Consider the following 16,394-nt stretch of genomic DNA (forward strand, 5'->3'; position numbering starts at 1 on the left):
CTTGCTGCTGGTGGCCATGGGGACCCCTGGGCTGTGGGGCCAGGCCTTGTGCAGGGCTGGGGGTGCAGAGCCGTGCACTGGGTCAGACATCGTGCTCTGGGGCTAGCGGTGGAAAATGGATCGTGTATCTTTAACCCACAGAGGCAGAAACGCGTTTTTTTTTTTTTTAGTTAACAATGGAAACTTTTTTTTTTTTTTTCAGTGTTTCCCTCCAGCGGTCCTGCCAAGCGGCAGAGAGAGAGAGAGAAAAAAAAAAAAAAAAAAAAAAAAAAAAGAAACTTGTTCCGCTGAGTTCAACCCCAGACAGGCTCACAACTTCCTTCCTGCTTTCCTACCCCCTCCCTCTCTGCTCTCCTCCTTCTCTCGGCTCCTCTCCCTTTTCCTCCTCCTCCTCTCTCCGCGTTTCCAAAGCCGCCCCGGGAGCGGGCTCCGCGGCCGCCCCGCGGACCTGGCCGGGGCGCGGAGCCCGGGGAGCCGGCGGAGCGGGGAGCCCGGCGGCCTCCCCTTTCCCTTCCTTTCCCTTTCCTTTTCCCTCCCCTTCCCCCAGCTCCCCGCGGAGCCGAGCCGAGCCCCGTGCCCGCGGGGATGGCTCCTTGCGGCCGCCGGCGCCTGCGGGCGCTGCGGGGCGGCGAGCACTGAAGCGGGCGCGGAGCCTGCGGGCAGGTACGGGGCGGTGGTGGGGTGGGAAGGAGGGAGGTGCAGGGAAGCAGGGGCTGGAGGCTGCCCCCACAAGGCTGGGGGAGGCTCGAGGGGGCTGTCCCGGCGCCGAAATGTGCCCCCGAGCCTTGCTTGGGGGGCCGGGTGGAGAGGGGGGTTGTGCGCAGCCTGCGCTCTGCTGAGCCGCAGAGAGGTGCCTGGAGGGATGGACGGGGAGCTTTGGGTGATGGAGATGCTGGGGGCTGCTGGCACTGATCCGCCTGGGTCCTCGCAGGGGTGCCAGCATCACACACGGCTACTTGCAGAGAAGCGTGCGGCCACAGCCAGGGTTAGCACATGTGTGTAAAGCAGCCCGCACCCCCACGCAGCCTGCGTGTTTGTGGGCTCCCCGTTCCCTGGCGTAGTGTGAGGGTTGCGGCTCCGGCCGCACGTGGAAGAAACGGACACAAGGGAGGGCACCCAAAAGTACGGAGGGGCTCAGAGAGCCGCATGCAAAGGCAGAGCCTCTCTGACATGCATGCACACTCACAGCAGGGCAAACAGCAGCCTTGTGCATGCCTGGGACCCAGGCTTGGAGGTGGTTGCGGCAGTCGGCATCCCAGCAGGAAGGTGTGTGCAAGGGAAATATGCTTAGACAGGGTGTGTGTGAAGATGTAGTTGTACATGGGTAGGTAAGGAGCTGGTGGAAATGTGGTCCCGTAACACACAGAACGGGGCAGGCAGTTATGGAACGGAAATCCATATGTGAGACTGGGGCATGGTTGGACGCAGGTGACAAACCAGAAGGCAGCAAATTTGAGCTCTTCGGAGTTTTTTCTTTCATTTGGAAAATGACACCTTTTGGGAGAGATACTCAGAAGCTTCCTACTTTTTTTCCACCACAAAAGTTTACACACCAGCTGGCTGTAACTCCCCAGTTCTGTTGTGGGACTAGCTGCTGACTTGGCCGTATCTTCTCGGACACCAGTTCTGTGGCTTCATCAACAGACAGCCTAGGGAAGTGGCAGGAAGGGCAGGAAGGAGGGGAAGCAGCCTCCAAACTGATTTCCCCTTGGCTCAGATTCTCCAGGTGACCGGTGTGGGCCATGTTCCCGAAGGCAGCACAGCGGGATGCCTGGAGGCGTGCTCAGGACCTGTGGCAGCGGGGGCCACCTGGGAAGGGAAGGGTTTAGCCAGCGGTGTGCACAGCTGGAGGGTGAATTTAGGGAGGAGCAGAGTCACTCTCACCACTCTTCTCTCTCTCTCTCCCCAGGCTTTCCATTTTATGGAGCTGTGTGCCGGGGCCAGCCCAGCTCCCCTTCTGCCCGCTGGTGATGCTGCCACTCCCAGTGTGGAGAGACCCCCGGCAGCCCCGCTGAGCCCGAGCGCCGAGGCGGTGGTGGTGGCCTCCCTGTGCACCCTGGCTGACTACTATGGCTGTGTACTGCTATGCGTTCAATAGCTTGGTGATGATGAATAGCAACAGCGAGGTGACGAGCAGTGGGAGCAAGACACCGTCTCCTCCCAGACAAGTCCTGCCCAGGAGCCCGGAGCCACCCGGCGGCTGCCACTCACTCCCTGTCTTCAGCCCCGCCGCCGTGCCGCCCCGCACGCCGTGCCTTGGCCCTGCTTTCTTCTTGCCATCTCCTGAGGAGCCCCCGCAGCAGCTGGGCAGCCCTGGGGGACGGAGGGGCAGCCGGGACGCAGACGGGCCGCCAGGCTCCCCCGTGGCACGCTGCCTGCAGCGGGAGCTGCACAATGTCCAAGTGAACCAGAAAGTGGGGCTGTTCGAGGCACACATCCAGGCGCACAGCTCTGCTGCCCACCTCCTATGGAGCCCTGGGCCGTCCTCTCCCCGGCCGTCCTCGCCCTGGCCGTCCTCACCGCGGCCTGCCAGCCCCACAGCACCGGCGGCGGGGCTTGGCACAGGACCCCGGCTGCGAGCCTATGGGGAGAGCAAGGACCCCGATGCTGGGGAGGTGCTGAGGCAGCCGAGCACTGAAGGGTCCTTGAGGGGCCTAATGATGATTGAGGCGCAGGCTGTGGGGCAGGCAGAGGGTAGCAGCCCTCTGGAGCCCTCAGGGCCCGGACAGCAGCAAGGAGACATGGTGGTGGCCCCCCCAGGACTGGAGGGCCGATGCCCAGCCATCAGCGGGAGCATCCCTGCCGTCATCATCACGGACCTGGGGGGCCCGGAGGAGGAGGCGGGTGCCGTGCCCCCCAGCAACCTGCCCGTTCGGAAGCTCTCATCATCCTCAGCCTCTTCCACTGGCTTCTCGTCGTCCTGGGAGGAGTCAGAGGAGGACATCTCCAGTGACCCTGAGCGCACCCTGGACCAAACGCCCGCCTTCCTGCAGACCCTGGACCAGCAGAAGCCTCGAGTGGTGAGTGACCACTTTTGGGGTGGTGGGGAGCAGGCTGGCAGTGGCCCCATGCTGGCCATGGCCTCACAGCCCTGGCACAGCCACTGCAGGGGGACCGAGGTTGCAGCAGAGGTCCACAGAGAAACTTTGCATGTGCTTGGAGGTGCTTTCTCTCACGTGAAAAACTTACTCCTGTTGCTAGTCTGAAAATGCCGAGCTCATGGGAGAGAGCAGTGACACTCACCCTGCTGTGCAGTTCTTGCAGAGGCTAAAACAGAGATAAAGCTTCAGTGCCGTATTACCCTAAAAAGCAAAGAGGTCTTTGTGGAGGAGCGGGCTCTGAGGCATTCTCTAAAGGCAGGCACTCACGGGGTTTGTTGCATCACTTTGGGAATTCGTTCTGTCTGAATGCACCATACAGAGCGTGCCTTGCTGTGAGCTGTCACACTGTTTATCTGGAGGGCTTTGAACTGCCTTATCCCAGTGCAGGGCGGCTGTCACGAGGTGCTCTGATCACAGTGTGGGCTCTCCCATATTCTGGATGCGAGATATTACCTTGATTTGAGATCAACAGAGATCATCTTTCAGTGATGTGGTTCATTTTGTTTAACTTTCCATAGACACATTATAGTGAAACTCAGTTGCTAAGCTCAATTACACAAGGAAGCCTGGAGCAGAGAAATACCTAAGTAGAGTTAAGGTATCAAACTTAAGAAGAACTGACACACTGTGGTTTATAAAACACTCAGCAGACTGAAATAAACATATTTGCTTTTCTATTTGCTTTGTCCTTTTCCAAGAAGTCAGGCTCAGTTCTGCTTAGGATGGAGCAGCAGTTGAGTAAAAGCATGGTTAACAAAGTTATGAATCTGTGGCTCACTGTGTTTGCAGACAGCTTTGTACTTCGGGGCTCTTGACAGATGAATCAGATCTCTCCCTTTCAGAGCTGCTGTAATCCCTCTGCTGATAAATGCCACTGGTTTTATATGCACGAGCTGTAGCAATCTTTGCTCTATTCTCCGTACTAATTGATGACTGTTACTTGTGCCAGTTCTCACTGTTTTTCTGTGGAAAACACTTCACTGATGAGCTGTAGCATCCCTGATGCTACTGTGGAAAGCCTCCCGGGGTCTCGGGCTGGCTCCATGCAGCCTCCTGTGGCCTTCAGCGAGCTCAGCCAGACCATGGCTCAGCCCAAGGCAGAGCTTGTTTGTACGAGCAGTAGGCCTGGATCAGATCGGGCCTAAGACCTGAGTAACTGCTGGGCTCAGTAGGACTTCTGCAAGCTTAACAAGATGAAGAACTGGTCCAAAATGTGTCAGGAAGTCTGAGGAGGTGCATCCGATTCGGTATTTCAGTGCTGGAGTCATCTCAGCAGGAGCAGCTGGGCTAATGTGCAAAGATGCTTTCCGCTGGGCTCCAAAGGTCCCGTGCAGGGCTGATCACTGGCTTTGGCAGGTTATAGTCAACTTCTCAGCAGGACTGTGTGCGAATGCCAAGTAATTCAAAGCTGATTCATATAAATAACACCCAACTGTGTGTACTGGTTGGCAACATCTTAAATCCGTAATGACACACAGCTACCGAAGCAGTCTCAGGTTGCACACTCATTTGTTTTTGTGAACTCACTGTTTCCTTTTAACAACACATGTTGTCTGGAAACGAGTTGTGTAACGAGACAGAATGTGTGAGAAGCTGTCTCCGCAACTTGTGCTTTTCTGTCAAAATAAGTGCTTCTGGGAGACCTCGGCCCATGGAATCACAGAATGGTTTGGGCTGGGTGGGAACTCAAAGACCATCTAATTCTACCACCCTGCCATGGGCAGGGGCACCTTCCACTAGATCAGGCTGCCCAAAGCCTCATCCAACCTTGCCTTGAACTCCTCTAACACATCCACATCCTTCGTGTGCTGGGGGCCCCAGATGTAGATGCAGCACTCCAGGTGGGGCCTCACAAGGCAGAGCAGAGGGGCACAATCCCCTCCCTCCACCTGCTGCCCACCCCTCTGCTGATGCAGCCCAAGATGCAGTTGGCCTTTTGGGCTGCAAGTGCTCACTGCTGGCTCGTGTCAAGTTTTTTGTCCACCAGAACCCCCAGGTCCTTCTCTGCAGGGCTGCTCTCAGTGAGCTCTTCACCCAATCCCTACTCATACCTGTGATTGCTCTGACCCAAATAGAAAATGGAAACCAACATCGTTCCTCTGAGCTGAGCAGATAAATGCTGGGCAGGGGCAGAGCCCTGCTAGTCTGCCCTGTTTGCTGACGGTGCAGGGAAGGACTGTTGTACCTAGGTGAGAAGTCACGATGAGCTGCAGGAAAGCCATTCTCACTGCAAGCATGTTCTGCACTGCACATCTCCTATTGCATGTTTACAGATTTGATAAACAGCAGGCTTGCTTCTGCCCTTCCTTTCTGGATGCCGGCTAGCTTAGACAGTCTATTAGGGATGTCCGGCTGTCTATTGTAGTTCCTCCTGGTGTTCCCGGGGAAAAGGCAGATCCCCCTGGCTGACTTGCCCTCTGTTTATACTTCAGGTAGGAAACTGCATTTGCAGTGGGGTCCACAAACTGGACAGTCATCAGAAGAAAATGATGTTGCCTAGTGAAAGGAAGGGAGGTAGTGTGGCCACTTTTTTTTTTGACCCCATAACCACATTTGATACAGGCTCCATGCAGGTTTGTTGAAACATTTTATTCAGTACATCACGTGTCCCTGGAGTATTCTCTGGTGAATGGTGGCCATACAGCACTAGAAAATAGCGACTATGCCATGATTATACAGGACTTGTGAAGTACACAGACAATAAGAGCAGTTTGATGTTTTGCTGATGTTTAATTGCAAGTCTACTTAAAGTCTGAGTAAACCTCTGTGTAAGAGCTTTTGCAGCTGTGGCTTTCCCTGGGCTGCGGGCTGGTGATGGAGAAGCTCCATGCTTGTTTATTGATGCTTGCAAGGTTTCAATGATGCTTGAGGGATTACACTTCGTAGGCTGTGTGGGAGGGTTGGCCTGTCCAGGCAGCGTGTATGGATGAGGACACCACAGTTTGACATGTTGCAGAGCAGCCCTTGCTGCAAATCCTTGCAACAGCAACATGGGCAGCTTGAGAAAAATACATGTTTCTCTTGACTGCAAGCCCCCCCCTGGGGCACAGCAGCTCTTGCAAGGGTGTCTGTCTCTGTCACAGCATGTATTGTGCTGCGGGAGGGCTTCTTCCCTCTTACCTGGTTGTGCAGGTTGAATGTGCAGGGAAGTGAGAAGGTGCTCCCCGTCCCAACTCGTAAGGGGCACAAATAGCCTGAGATGGCAGCCTAGCAGAAAGGGGTTTCACACCCAAAAGAAGCCCCATTCTAGCTATGACTATCACTAACTTCAGGGAAAAAATTTGGATCTGTGAGCTTGGCTGCTTCTGAGGACTCTGTTTGCTCTTCCCAAAGGAAAACTGATAGACCAAGGTGTACTTAGCAGCAGGACAACAGGCCCCAGTCTTGGAATCTGACTGTACTCCTTTAGCAAAATATATTCAAATGATGGTTATTACAGCAAATCATCATCAGTGATCTAATCTGAAGCATATAAGACTATGGGGCCTGATGGGCTTCATCCCAGGGTACTCGGAGAGCTGGCTGATGTCATCGCAAGATCTCTATCAATTATTTTTCAATGGTCTTGGGAATCTGGAGAGGTCTCACTTGACTGGAAGCTGGCAAATGTCAGTCCAATTTTCAAGAAGGCAAGAAAGAAGACCCTGGTAATTACAGGCTTGTCAGTCTCATTCAGTGCCTGGTAAAATTATGGAGAAAATTATTCTAGGAGTTGCTGAAAAACATCTGAAGGACAACGTGGTCATTGGTCTTAAAAAACACAGGTTCATGAGGGGAAGGTCCTGCTTAACAAACTTAATTTCCTTTTATGACAAGGTCACCCCCCTAGCTGACCAAGAAAAGCCAGTTGATGCAATATTTTTGGATTTTAGCAAAGCTTTCAAAGCTGTTTCTCACAGTATCCTGGACAAAATGTCCAGCATACTGCTAGATACAAACATAATACGATGGTGAACAATTGGCTGATGGATTGGGCTCAAAGGGTTACAGTAAATGCAGTTACATCAGGCTGGTGACCAGTCAGTCACCAGTGGGGTTCAGCAGGGCTTCATTTTAGGGCCAGTTCTTTTCTATGTTTTCATAAATGACTTGGATGTAGGACAAGAAGGTGTTTTGATTACGTTTGCAGGTGATACTAAATTGGGAGGAGCTGTTGACTCCATCAAGGGTGGAGAGGTCTTGCAGAAAGATCTTGACAAATCGGAGAGCTGATTTGTCAATCACCAGCAACATGATATTTAACCCGAGTAAGTGCTGGTTTCTGCGCCTGGGAGGGGGCAACCCTGGCTATACGTGTAGACTGGGAATGAGAGGCTGGACAGCAGCCCCGAAGAAAGGGATCTGGGGGTTTTGGTCAACAGCAAGCTGAACATGAGCCAGCAGTGTGCCCTGTCAGCCAGTAGGGACAACCACGTCCTGGTGTACATCAGGCATGGCATGGCTAGCTGGTTGAGGGGCGAGATTGTCCCACTCTGCTCTGTGCTGGTGTGGCCTCACCTTGAGCACTGTGTGCAGTTTTGGGTGCCACAGTTTAAGAAAGTTATAAAACTATTAGAGTATGTCCAAAGGAGGGCTACAAATATGGTGAAGGGTCTAGAGTGGAAAACATATGAGGAGCATCTGACGTTGCTTGGTTTGTTCGGCCTAGAGAAGAGGAGACTGAGGGGAGACATCATCACGGCCTGCAGCTTCCTCACGAGGGGAGTGGAGGGGCAGGTGCTCAGCTCTGCTCCCTGGTGACCTGTGATAAGACCCAAGGGAATTTCATGAAGCTGTGATGAGGGAGGTTCAGGATATAAGGAAAATGTTCTTCACTGAGAGGGTGGTTGGGCACTGGAATGGGCTCCCCAGGGCAGTGGTCCCAGCACCAAACCTGGCGGAGTCTGAGAAGCATTTGGACAATACTCTAAGACACAAGGGTTTGTTTTTTGGGTGTTTCTGTGTGGACTCAGGAGTTGGACTTGATGATCATTGTGGGTCCCTTCCAACTTGGGATCTTCTGTGATTCTAGGATGCTCAGCAAAATGGGCACAGACATCCCCTGGGAGTCACAGAATCATAGAAGGGCTTGGGTTGGAAGGGCTGTGCTCTTCCCATATGTCCCTGCTTTCACTGCCTGTGAATTTCCTTTTTCTGCCTCAATTTGCCCAGCAGGTCCGTGCTCAGCAATGCCAGTTTGCTGCCTTCCCTGCTTAATTTCTTTCACATGGGGTTGGAGAGCTCTTGTGCTCTAAGAGAAGTATCCTTAAAGAGCTGCCAGCTCTGTTCAGCTCCTTTGTCCCTAAGGACAGTGTTCCAGAGGATCTCATTCACTAGGGTTTTAAACAGCTGGAAGTTCACTCTTCAAAAGCTCAGGGTCCTGACTTTGCTCTTCGTCAGGTCCATATTCCTCGAGGTCACAAACTCAACAAGGGTATGATTGCTGCAGCCCAGCCTGCCTCCAGTCTTCACCTCAGTTTGAGAAGCAGATCCTTGCTCAGCCAAATCCCCTAAATCCCCTAACTTTTCAATTCCTCAGCCACTGGAAACAAAGCAAAAGAAGAGTCAAAAGAAATGCAGAAATTGTGCCAGTATATGCTATAGGAAAAACAACAAGAAGAACAACAAAACTCCTGGAAAAATAGTGGAAGATACTACAGCATTCCTCTTCCTGGTGTTCCCACCACCACTGTGAAAACAGGGATATATGCTGAGCAGTGACCAAGAAACTCCTGGTACATTGTGAAACTTCTGTTCCTTTCAGCAGGCCGAACAGCTTGCTTAGGATAAGAGAATTCCATTACCATGTGCAGAATGACAAGAGTGTTTGGAAATGCTAATGGCACTGCTGCTGACAGATGATTTTTTTATTGATTTGTTTGTTTGACTCACAATGGCTGTAGCGTATTTCTGAAGAGCCAAGTTTAGACAGGATTAGTATTAGCCAAGGGCCTGTGGGACCCATGCTTATTTCTCTTTCGGATCTTCCAAGATGTAAGCTGACAACAACACTCCTGGTTTGTTTCTATAAAAATCCATCAAATTAAATGTGCTTTCATTCCCTTTCAGAGCTGTGATTGTGATTGGGAAGTCTCTGTGTAAGAGAAACCATGAACACATGGCTATGGTGATGCATGCAACCCTGTGAATACATGTCTGTAGGCTCACTCTGTTCACACACTTTGCTCCTTCCTCCTGCTATGGTTATATTAAAAGCTCCTGAGCTAATGAGCTTGAGTGGTATTACCAATATAGTATCAATACAATGTCTAGCATATTAGAGCCCTGCTTGCTTGCTCTGAAGTTATTCTTAGTCTGGTAATGTGTACTTCTAAGAAGTGTGCACGGCATTGTGGCTGGCAGGGGAAGATGCTTAGCCCACCAGGTGAAGTGCCAAAGGATAGAGCCTCTTCCAGCCCTGCTCTGGGAAGACTCAGAAAGAGAGGAGAAAAAGGTGGGCACCTCTGTTTCTCCATGCTCAGAGCACCACGTTCAGCAGGCTTGGTGGCACAGCATGGGGCAAGGTCAGGACCACCCAGTGCCTGGCAGGCTGGGCAGAGATTCAGGCTGTTCTTCGACTGAGTCTGTGCGCTCCTGGGAACTCACAAAGCACTGCTCTCTCTTTGGTAGTTCATCTTCTACCTACTCATGTGGCCTTCTCAGTAGATAAGCAGCTTTTTTATCCCACCCACGGAGGCTAGGTGAAGATGCTGCCATAACCCAGTGGGAGATGAGCGGTGCTATTTCAGACCCGTTTTCATCACCACTTTTAAGCTAATTGGGAAGGGTTCCTTTACTGCTAACATTCTCCATGATTGATAGCACAGGAGTGACATGGCACATAGCAGATGCCTTACTTGCTAACGCAGATGATGTCTCTTGCATATTTTGTTTTTAAAACAATTTCACACTAAAAGAGTTCATAAAAATGGAATAAAGCCCAAAACATTTCTGAGGTGAAAAAACAGACAAGAACAAGCATGATGTTCATCATTCTTTGGGTCTCCAGCTCTGAAAGAGCCATGTTTCCTCCCCTTCTGCTGGGAATCACAGATGTCAGTAGCTTTGCTGGTTACCCCTTAATACTTCTTGGGGCATTAAACTGAATGTCCACAGAATGAAGTTCCTGGATCGGTGAAAACTTTACAGTTTTGTCTTTAACTTTTTAGAGCCTTGCAAAGGCAAAAAGCAATCAAAACATAGTCAGCAGCTGTCTCATGTTTTCCATATGATTTCTATAATGTGTTAGGTTTGCATATGAAGAAAATATTAGCGCAGCGCTGAACTTTTGCATGCCATGCAGTGACTGAAAGCCCGCACTGAGCTAATGTTTTCTTTACATGTAAATCTGTTCTAACTCACTAGAGGAATAATGACATCTATGTATGATGTTAAATGTCGCTTCAGCTAAGATTAGTCTTCTGTAATTGTTAGAGATTATTTTTGTTTATACCGGTAGGAAAATTTGTGCAGTAAATTTGACCTGCTTTCATCCAATGAAGCCCAGCCAAGCTTTCTAAGAAAGACAAGTTAATATTTAGCAGACGGTGAATACTGAATGTTAACATTTGCAAATCACCAAGTGACTTAGCAGCCTAATCTGTATCCTCAAATGTGACTTTTAGGGCAATGTGTGCTTCAGTACCTGCTGGGTCACTTGCAGTGGCCCTTGGACAGAATTCATCATGCTCAGCCGTGTTGGATATCTCCCCGGGATAAATCCCCTTCTATGGTACCTTTCTTTTCTATTCACTCTGATGTTATCTTTAGGATTAGCCAAGGAGTGTGCTCAAGCCAGGAATCTGTTCCTAAATTACACATAAATGCATTTTATAACATTTGTCAGAATTTCATTCATATTCATACACGTAAAAATCCACATCAAGCATAACCTGCACAATAGTTGCAAGTACTTCAGAAACCTGCTTCAGTCTGAGGTCTGTCAGCCCCAAATGAAAGTGCCTATGTTTGGCTCTCCAGTCGGTGTTTAGGCAGCAAAATGTGTGATTTGCTCTGTAACAGGGATGGGCACCCAGCAGCACAAGTTGCTGTGGGTATGTTTGTAATCTCAGGGTCTCCAGCTGCAAGTTTCAGTCTGTGCTCAGATTTGGTGGGTGCTTTTAAGAGATGCAGATCACAGCTTCTTCTTTCCCAGCCATGGTGGGAGTTCGGCACTGGAGAGCTTCTGTTGCAGATTTGTGCCTGCGGAGGGAGACCCTTTCTACCACAGTCAGCTGTGGGTTGTGGTGACTGCAGAGGAATTTTCTGGCCTGTAGTTTCTCATTGAGCAGCAGAATTAAAGTCTGAAGCAGCTGCAGGCTGCTAAGACCCATATTATCCTTTATCCTTTCTTATAATATTTATTTCAATGTTATCATACTTTTCAGCTATGAGAAGAAAGAAGTTATTTGTTTATTTCTTTATTTAATAGTAAAGAACTTTTTTTTTTTTCATTAATGAAATGTAAAACAACACAGCCTGATAGAAGGAATCCAATTCTTCCCTTCAGCTCTGTGATACATTGTTAGCCAAAACACAGCGATTGCTTTGGGGAGGAGAGCTAGGGGGTAAAACAGTAAGAGCCTAGCACTTCAAACGACTTGTAGTACAGTGCATTATCTGATCAGCAGTACACAACAGGAACTGCATTAGCATTTAGCACTGTTGCGGTTCTTAAGTAATAGTAAAGCATCCGTCCTCCCCCAGAGAGACCTACACGGGCTCTGGAGTGCCATGCTGACAGACATTTTAATGGGGTTTGGTTCGAAGTGCAGAATCAGACTCTCTTCACTGTTTGCTTCGTGCATTTGGTTTGCAGAGAGGACAGTGCCTGTAGCTCCTGTGGCGTGGGCCTCACGGAATTGATAAGGGTTTCATTGCTGGCTTCTGGGTTTTCATCCTTGGCTTTAGCTCTTGTGCCTGGCGTTTTGGGAGATGGGACTAACAGGCTGTGGAGCAGAGGGGGTGTGTTGCAGTTATCCTGCAGTCTTTTTTTGTTACAAAACTCCCTTCAGCCTGAATGCTTTGGGCCTTGCTGGAATGAAGAGCAACGCCAGGAATACTCAGCACAACTTCTCGGTAGGATCTATAGGATTGTAACGCCAGGGAGAAGGCAGAAATGTGGCACAGAGTGGAGGTTAGCAGCAAGCTGAGCAACGGCAGCAGCTACCTTCAGCATCACCCCTCCTCCCCCTCCGCTTCCTGTCCCTTTGCCCTTGCTTGGGCAATTCATCTGCAGCAAGATAGAATCAAAGAACCCTCTTCCTTTGCTAAACAATTCGCTCCTTTTGTTAGGGTCAGATAAAACGCTGATAAAAGCTGTTGTAGCTCCGCAGAAGCCAGCAGGAGCGTGCTGCAGATTGGGTCCGTTATCACTTCTCCCCTTGCTCTCCCCTTCATGTATCCAGTTACATCTTGCACCGAGGCCAACCTCAAACGCAGCTCACGGAGCAGAGGGGCAGGCCCCACGCGGGCTCTGCCCACTGATGCACACAGCCTTTGGGGACGGGAGCGTTACAAACAGAGATCTGAAAGGTGATTTTTTGGAAACTGTACTTAAGGCTGAATGTTTTTTTCTCGTTCCTTGCTGAGGTCTCCGTTCCCACCGCTTGCTAAAAGGGCAGGAGCAGAGCCTCGTCTTCGGCTCGCTGCTAGGCCTTGTTGTGGGGAGGGGGAAGAATAGCTTCTACCCCACTGAGCCACATGTTTTCAAAGCATTTTTAGTAAGCAATGACTTAAATACAATAGTCCAGGGAGGCTGTGTGTGTTACGTGTGCTGCTATGGGCAATATCTGTTTAACACGCTGCAGGGACCATTCAAACCTGCATCTGGAGGGAGGGAGGAGAAGTCAGGTTTGCTTTTTTGGCTGACTGCAGGTCAGAGTCCAATCTGCAGTCTCCCAGGGTGTGTTTTATATGGGTGGGTTTTGTTAAGTTTCAGGCAAAGCTATTGCACCCCTAGGCTACTCACATTAAAAGTTTGTCCAATTTTAGCAACATTCTTTCCAGGCTCAGCTACATTTGTTTTTATCTTCTCTATGTCAACTGATGATCTGAGTCTGAAATGTATAACTGCAGGATCTCCTGTTATGTATTTCTTCCACAGCTGTAGCTGAATCAGGACATTATAATACAATAATGTGTTGTAACACCTAATGCTTTCTTTAATGCATTCCAGATTTAAGGAGTCAGCAAAGTTTATACATCCAAAGTCATAAATTTAAACAATAATACGAACAAACCCTGAACCACGATTGTATCTTGAAAGTGGGTTGTAGTTTTTTGTTGTTGTTTGTTTGATTGTTTTGTTTTTGTTTGGTTTTGGTTTTTTTCTTTCCACTTTGTGTCTGCTCTGGCTAAAGTCTGTTTGTAGGAAATTCAACAGGACAGATAACAGATGATGAGACAAACAACTTAATCCTTTAATAATGTCAAATGGAAAATCCAACAACAGATTGGCAAGGAACTCAAATAACAACTGTAAAGTTACCCTTACTGAGGACTACAGAACTGGTTTCAAAGCCTGATCCTAGGATATAATTAGAGATGAGCCTGAATAAGGCCCCATAGGTTGAAACATTTTTTTTTTCAATCCATGTATAGCATCAGCTTAACTCCACTGGGGCTCATTCAGCATCACCTTGTACTTTTTGCTGTCCTCAGTACTCAGATAAAGTGACCATAAGGGAGCCAGGGTAGTATTTCCACCTCTGGGAGCTGTTGCAGATGGGAGTTTGGGACAGCAGCAAGTGCGTGCTGCCCAGGTAGTGGCTGCTGGTACAGGGGCAGGCAGAGGTGCTGGTGCTTCTCACAGCTGCCAGCACTGCACTGGCCTCCGAGTCCTTCCCCAGCACACAGCTGGCCCCCATGCAGCCTCTCGCCCGTGTCCATTCCTGCTGCTTAGGGCAGTCTCCCTTCAGCCCTTCGTCCTGCACTTTCATGGTAGGAATGTCTTACTGGGCTGGAGATGAGGGTGACCATAAAGGAAGCAAAGGAATGAGGTCTTGGAACTGTATCTTATCTCTATCCACCTCAATTACTGCTGTATTTTAAGAGGCAGTGTATGTGAAACCAATTGTTTGAAAAAAAAAACAAAACACCCTGACAAGTGTGCTCTCCCAGCTCCATTGTTTTAATGTTCTCCTAGGAATTTGTATATACAATGTTCCCGGTTGAGTTTATCTCTTTCTGCTTGACAAATCCTGCATTTTCCTTCCATACTTTCAACAGAGTGAGATCTAACCTTGATCTATTCTTTTTGCAAAGCCCACAGAATTACCTGTCAGGTGTCACGTTGCCACCTTCACAAAAACTGGATATCACAGTTTTTGACCTAGATGTGCCACCACTAAAAAAAAAAAAGAGCCTGCTTAAAGCTCATAGAGCGAAGATAAAGGGGTGGAAAACCAGCTCCAACCTGAGCCAGACCCTCTCTCAGAGGAGGGTGCAGCTAATGTCATCTGGCTCTTGTGGAAGCCTCCTTGCACAGGAGGTTAAAACAAATGGCTACAGCTCTGCTCCTTCACTGCTAGCGTCCTCTCATCCACGTCTCATTTGAGGAGAAAGGCTTGGCCTCTCTCCTCAGGTCTCTGCTTTCTCATGTTTCTCTCTGGTGCTGGAATGACTTTTCGGAGCTGAGGAAGACAGCGTGGGAGTCTGGCTCATCAGAAGTGTCCATAACATTGACCAGGGGACAGGCCAGTGACGAAGGCAATGCAGAGGCAGCGTGGTGCCACCTGTGCTGGTTTTGGCCATTCCTGTATTTTACAGCCAGACCAGCTCTGGTACTAGGTTTTGGAGCTTTTGGCCAGCCTAAAAACTGTTCCACATCCCAGGTTTGTTCTCGTGGATGGGAACCCTCCCCAGAAGGGAAGAACACACAGAGGTGCCTGTTGAGCATAGGCTGATCTCATGCTAGAATATACGCAGGAGTTGACCTTTTGGCACTGAAATTAGTGATGGGAATAGATAAAATCACATTTGAAAAGAAAAGCCAAGTAACTGAGACGTGATGCACCTAGGGGGAAAGAATCAAGGCGGAGAGAGCTGCAGAAGGGCCAGATGACAGGTTCAGAAAGCCATCTTTCAGCAATGGGTTTGATGGATCTTTGCAGAGCAAGTCTGCAGAGCTATATTGAGATGTGAAATTCAGAGCTGAGATGATGAGCCCTGGAGGTGAATTTTACTTGGGTGTGTAAGTTGGAGAGGCTCTGTGAGGGATATTACCCTGAAAAAGCTGGGAGGCTTGCAGATAGGGTGGATGTGAGGACTGAGAGAGAGAGCGATCCAAATTTTCCACCTGCTACAAGTTTCAGGGTAGGAGCGAAATTCTCACAAATGAGAGCAGCAATATTTACATTCACATTTCAAAGGCATAAATTGTTCTGCAATTCGCTAGGCTGCGAAAAAATCAAGTGTCTGTATTGCCGTGCGAGCCACAGCGCAGTCACGCTTACCTCAAAGCCGAAATTTCCCTAAACTTCCATGGAAGCACCTCCAAGCCCTGGCATACCCCAACCACCCTCAGAGGCCTGATGTTGAGCTTAAAATTTTTCCAAGAGAAGCAAAACTCTGCGCTCTCCCCCACTAGCAGGAAGCCAGCCCAGCCTCATTGAGGAACTCCGTCTGTGCGGTGGCTTCTCTCAGAGGCTGACTCCCCGTTTGGTCTCTGGAGAGGGTGGCTCAGGGCTTTTTCAGGCAAAACCATGGAGGTTTTAGAGCTGCTTTATGGCACAGATCCTGTAGCTGCCTGCAGAGATGCTGTGGTTTGCCCTCCAGCTCCGCTTGTACCCCAGGAGCATCTGTAGCGTGCCCCCAAGACATCTTGACCAGCAGTCCTGTCCAGAAAGACTCCAGCAGGACAGGAGATTGTAGGAGCTGGCTGGAGCTGGCAGAACAGTTATTTTGGCACAGAGTAAATTTTCCAGTGAATGTCAAGGGGGAGGGGGAGTCAAAATGATTCACAAATTCAAACACATTTCCTGAATACTTCTGGTCTAGAAAAAAAAAATAAAAAAAAATACAGAGGTGGGGGAAGAGGGTGGGATGTTAAAAATAGCGACGTGTGTCATTCTGACACTTTCAGAATGAAATGTTTCATTTTGGGAATGGTTTGTTTATGTTTTGCACGCATTTGAAATGTAGATTTGATTCAAAATGGCATTTTTCACTTAAACGTTGACCTCGGCTTCAAAACACATTCGAAAAGGAAAAGAGAAAGGGTTATTAGAAATTACGTAACCCAAAATGAAACCAAATGGCTCCCAATGAGAAATTTCAGAGTTTTCTCTCTGCAGCCCCACAATTTAATTTGTG

The 16,394-nt window shown here is 49.4% G+C and overlaps 1 protein-coding gene across 1 annotated transcript in view; it reads left to right on the plus strand.

Moving 5' to 3' along the window:
- Positions 1–326: 326 nt before the first annotated feature.
- ITPKB (inositol-trisphosphate 3-kinase B) overlaps positions 327–16,394 on the plus strand; it is a 52,897-nt gene continuing 36,829 nt past the window's right edge. Inside the window, exons 1-2 of the mRNA XM_084515856.1 lie at positions 327–663; positions 1,910–3,020. Coding sequence (XP_084371982.1) covers positions 2,070–3,020 — 951 coding nt within the window. The 5' untranslated portion in view covers positions 327–663; positions 1,910–2,069. The remainder of the gene's footprint in view (positions 664–1,909; positions 3,021–16,394) is intronic.

Source organism: Aythya ferina (assembly GCF_964211825.1).
Source record: "Aythya ferina genome assembly, chromosome: 3".
Taxonomy (NCBI): domain Eukaryota; kingdom Metazoa; phylum Chordata; class Aves; order Anseriformes; family Anatidae; genus Aythya; species Aythya ferina.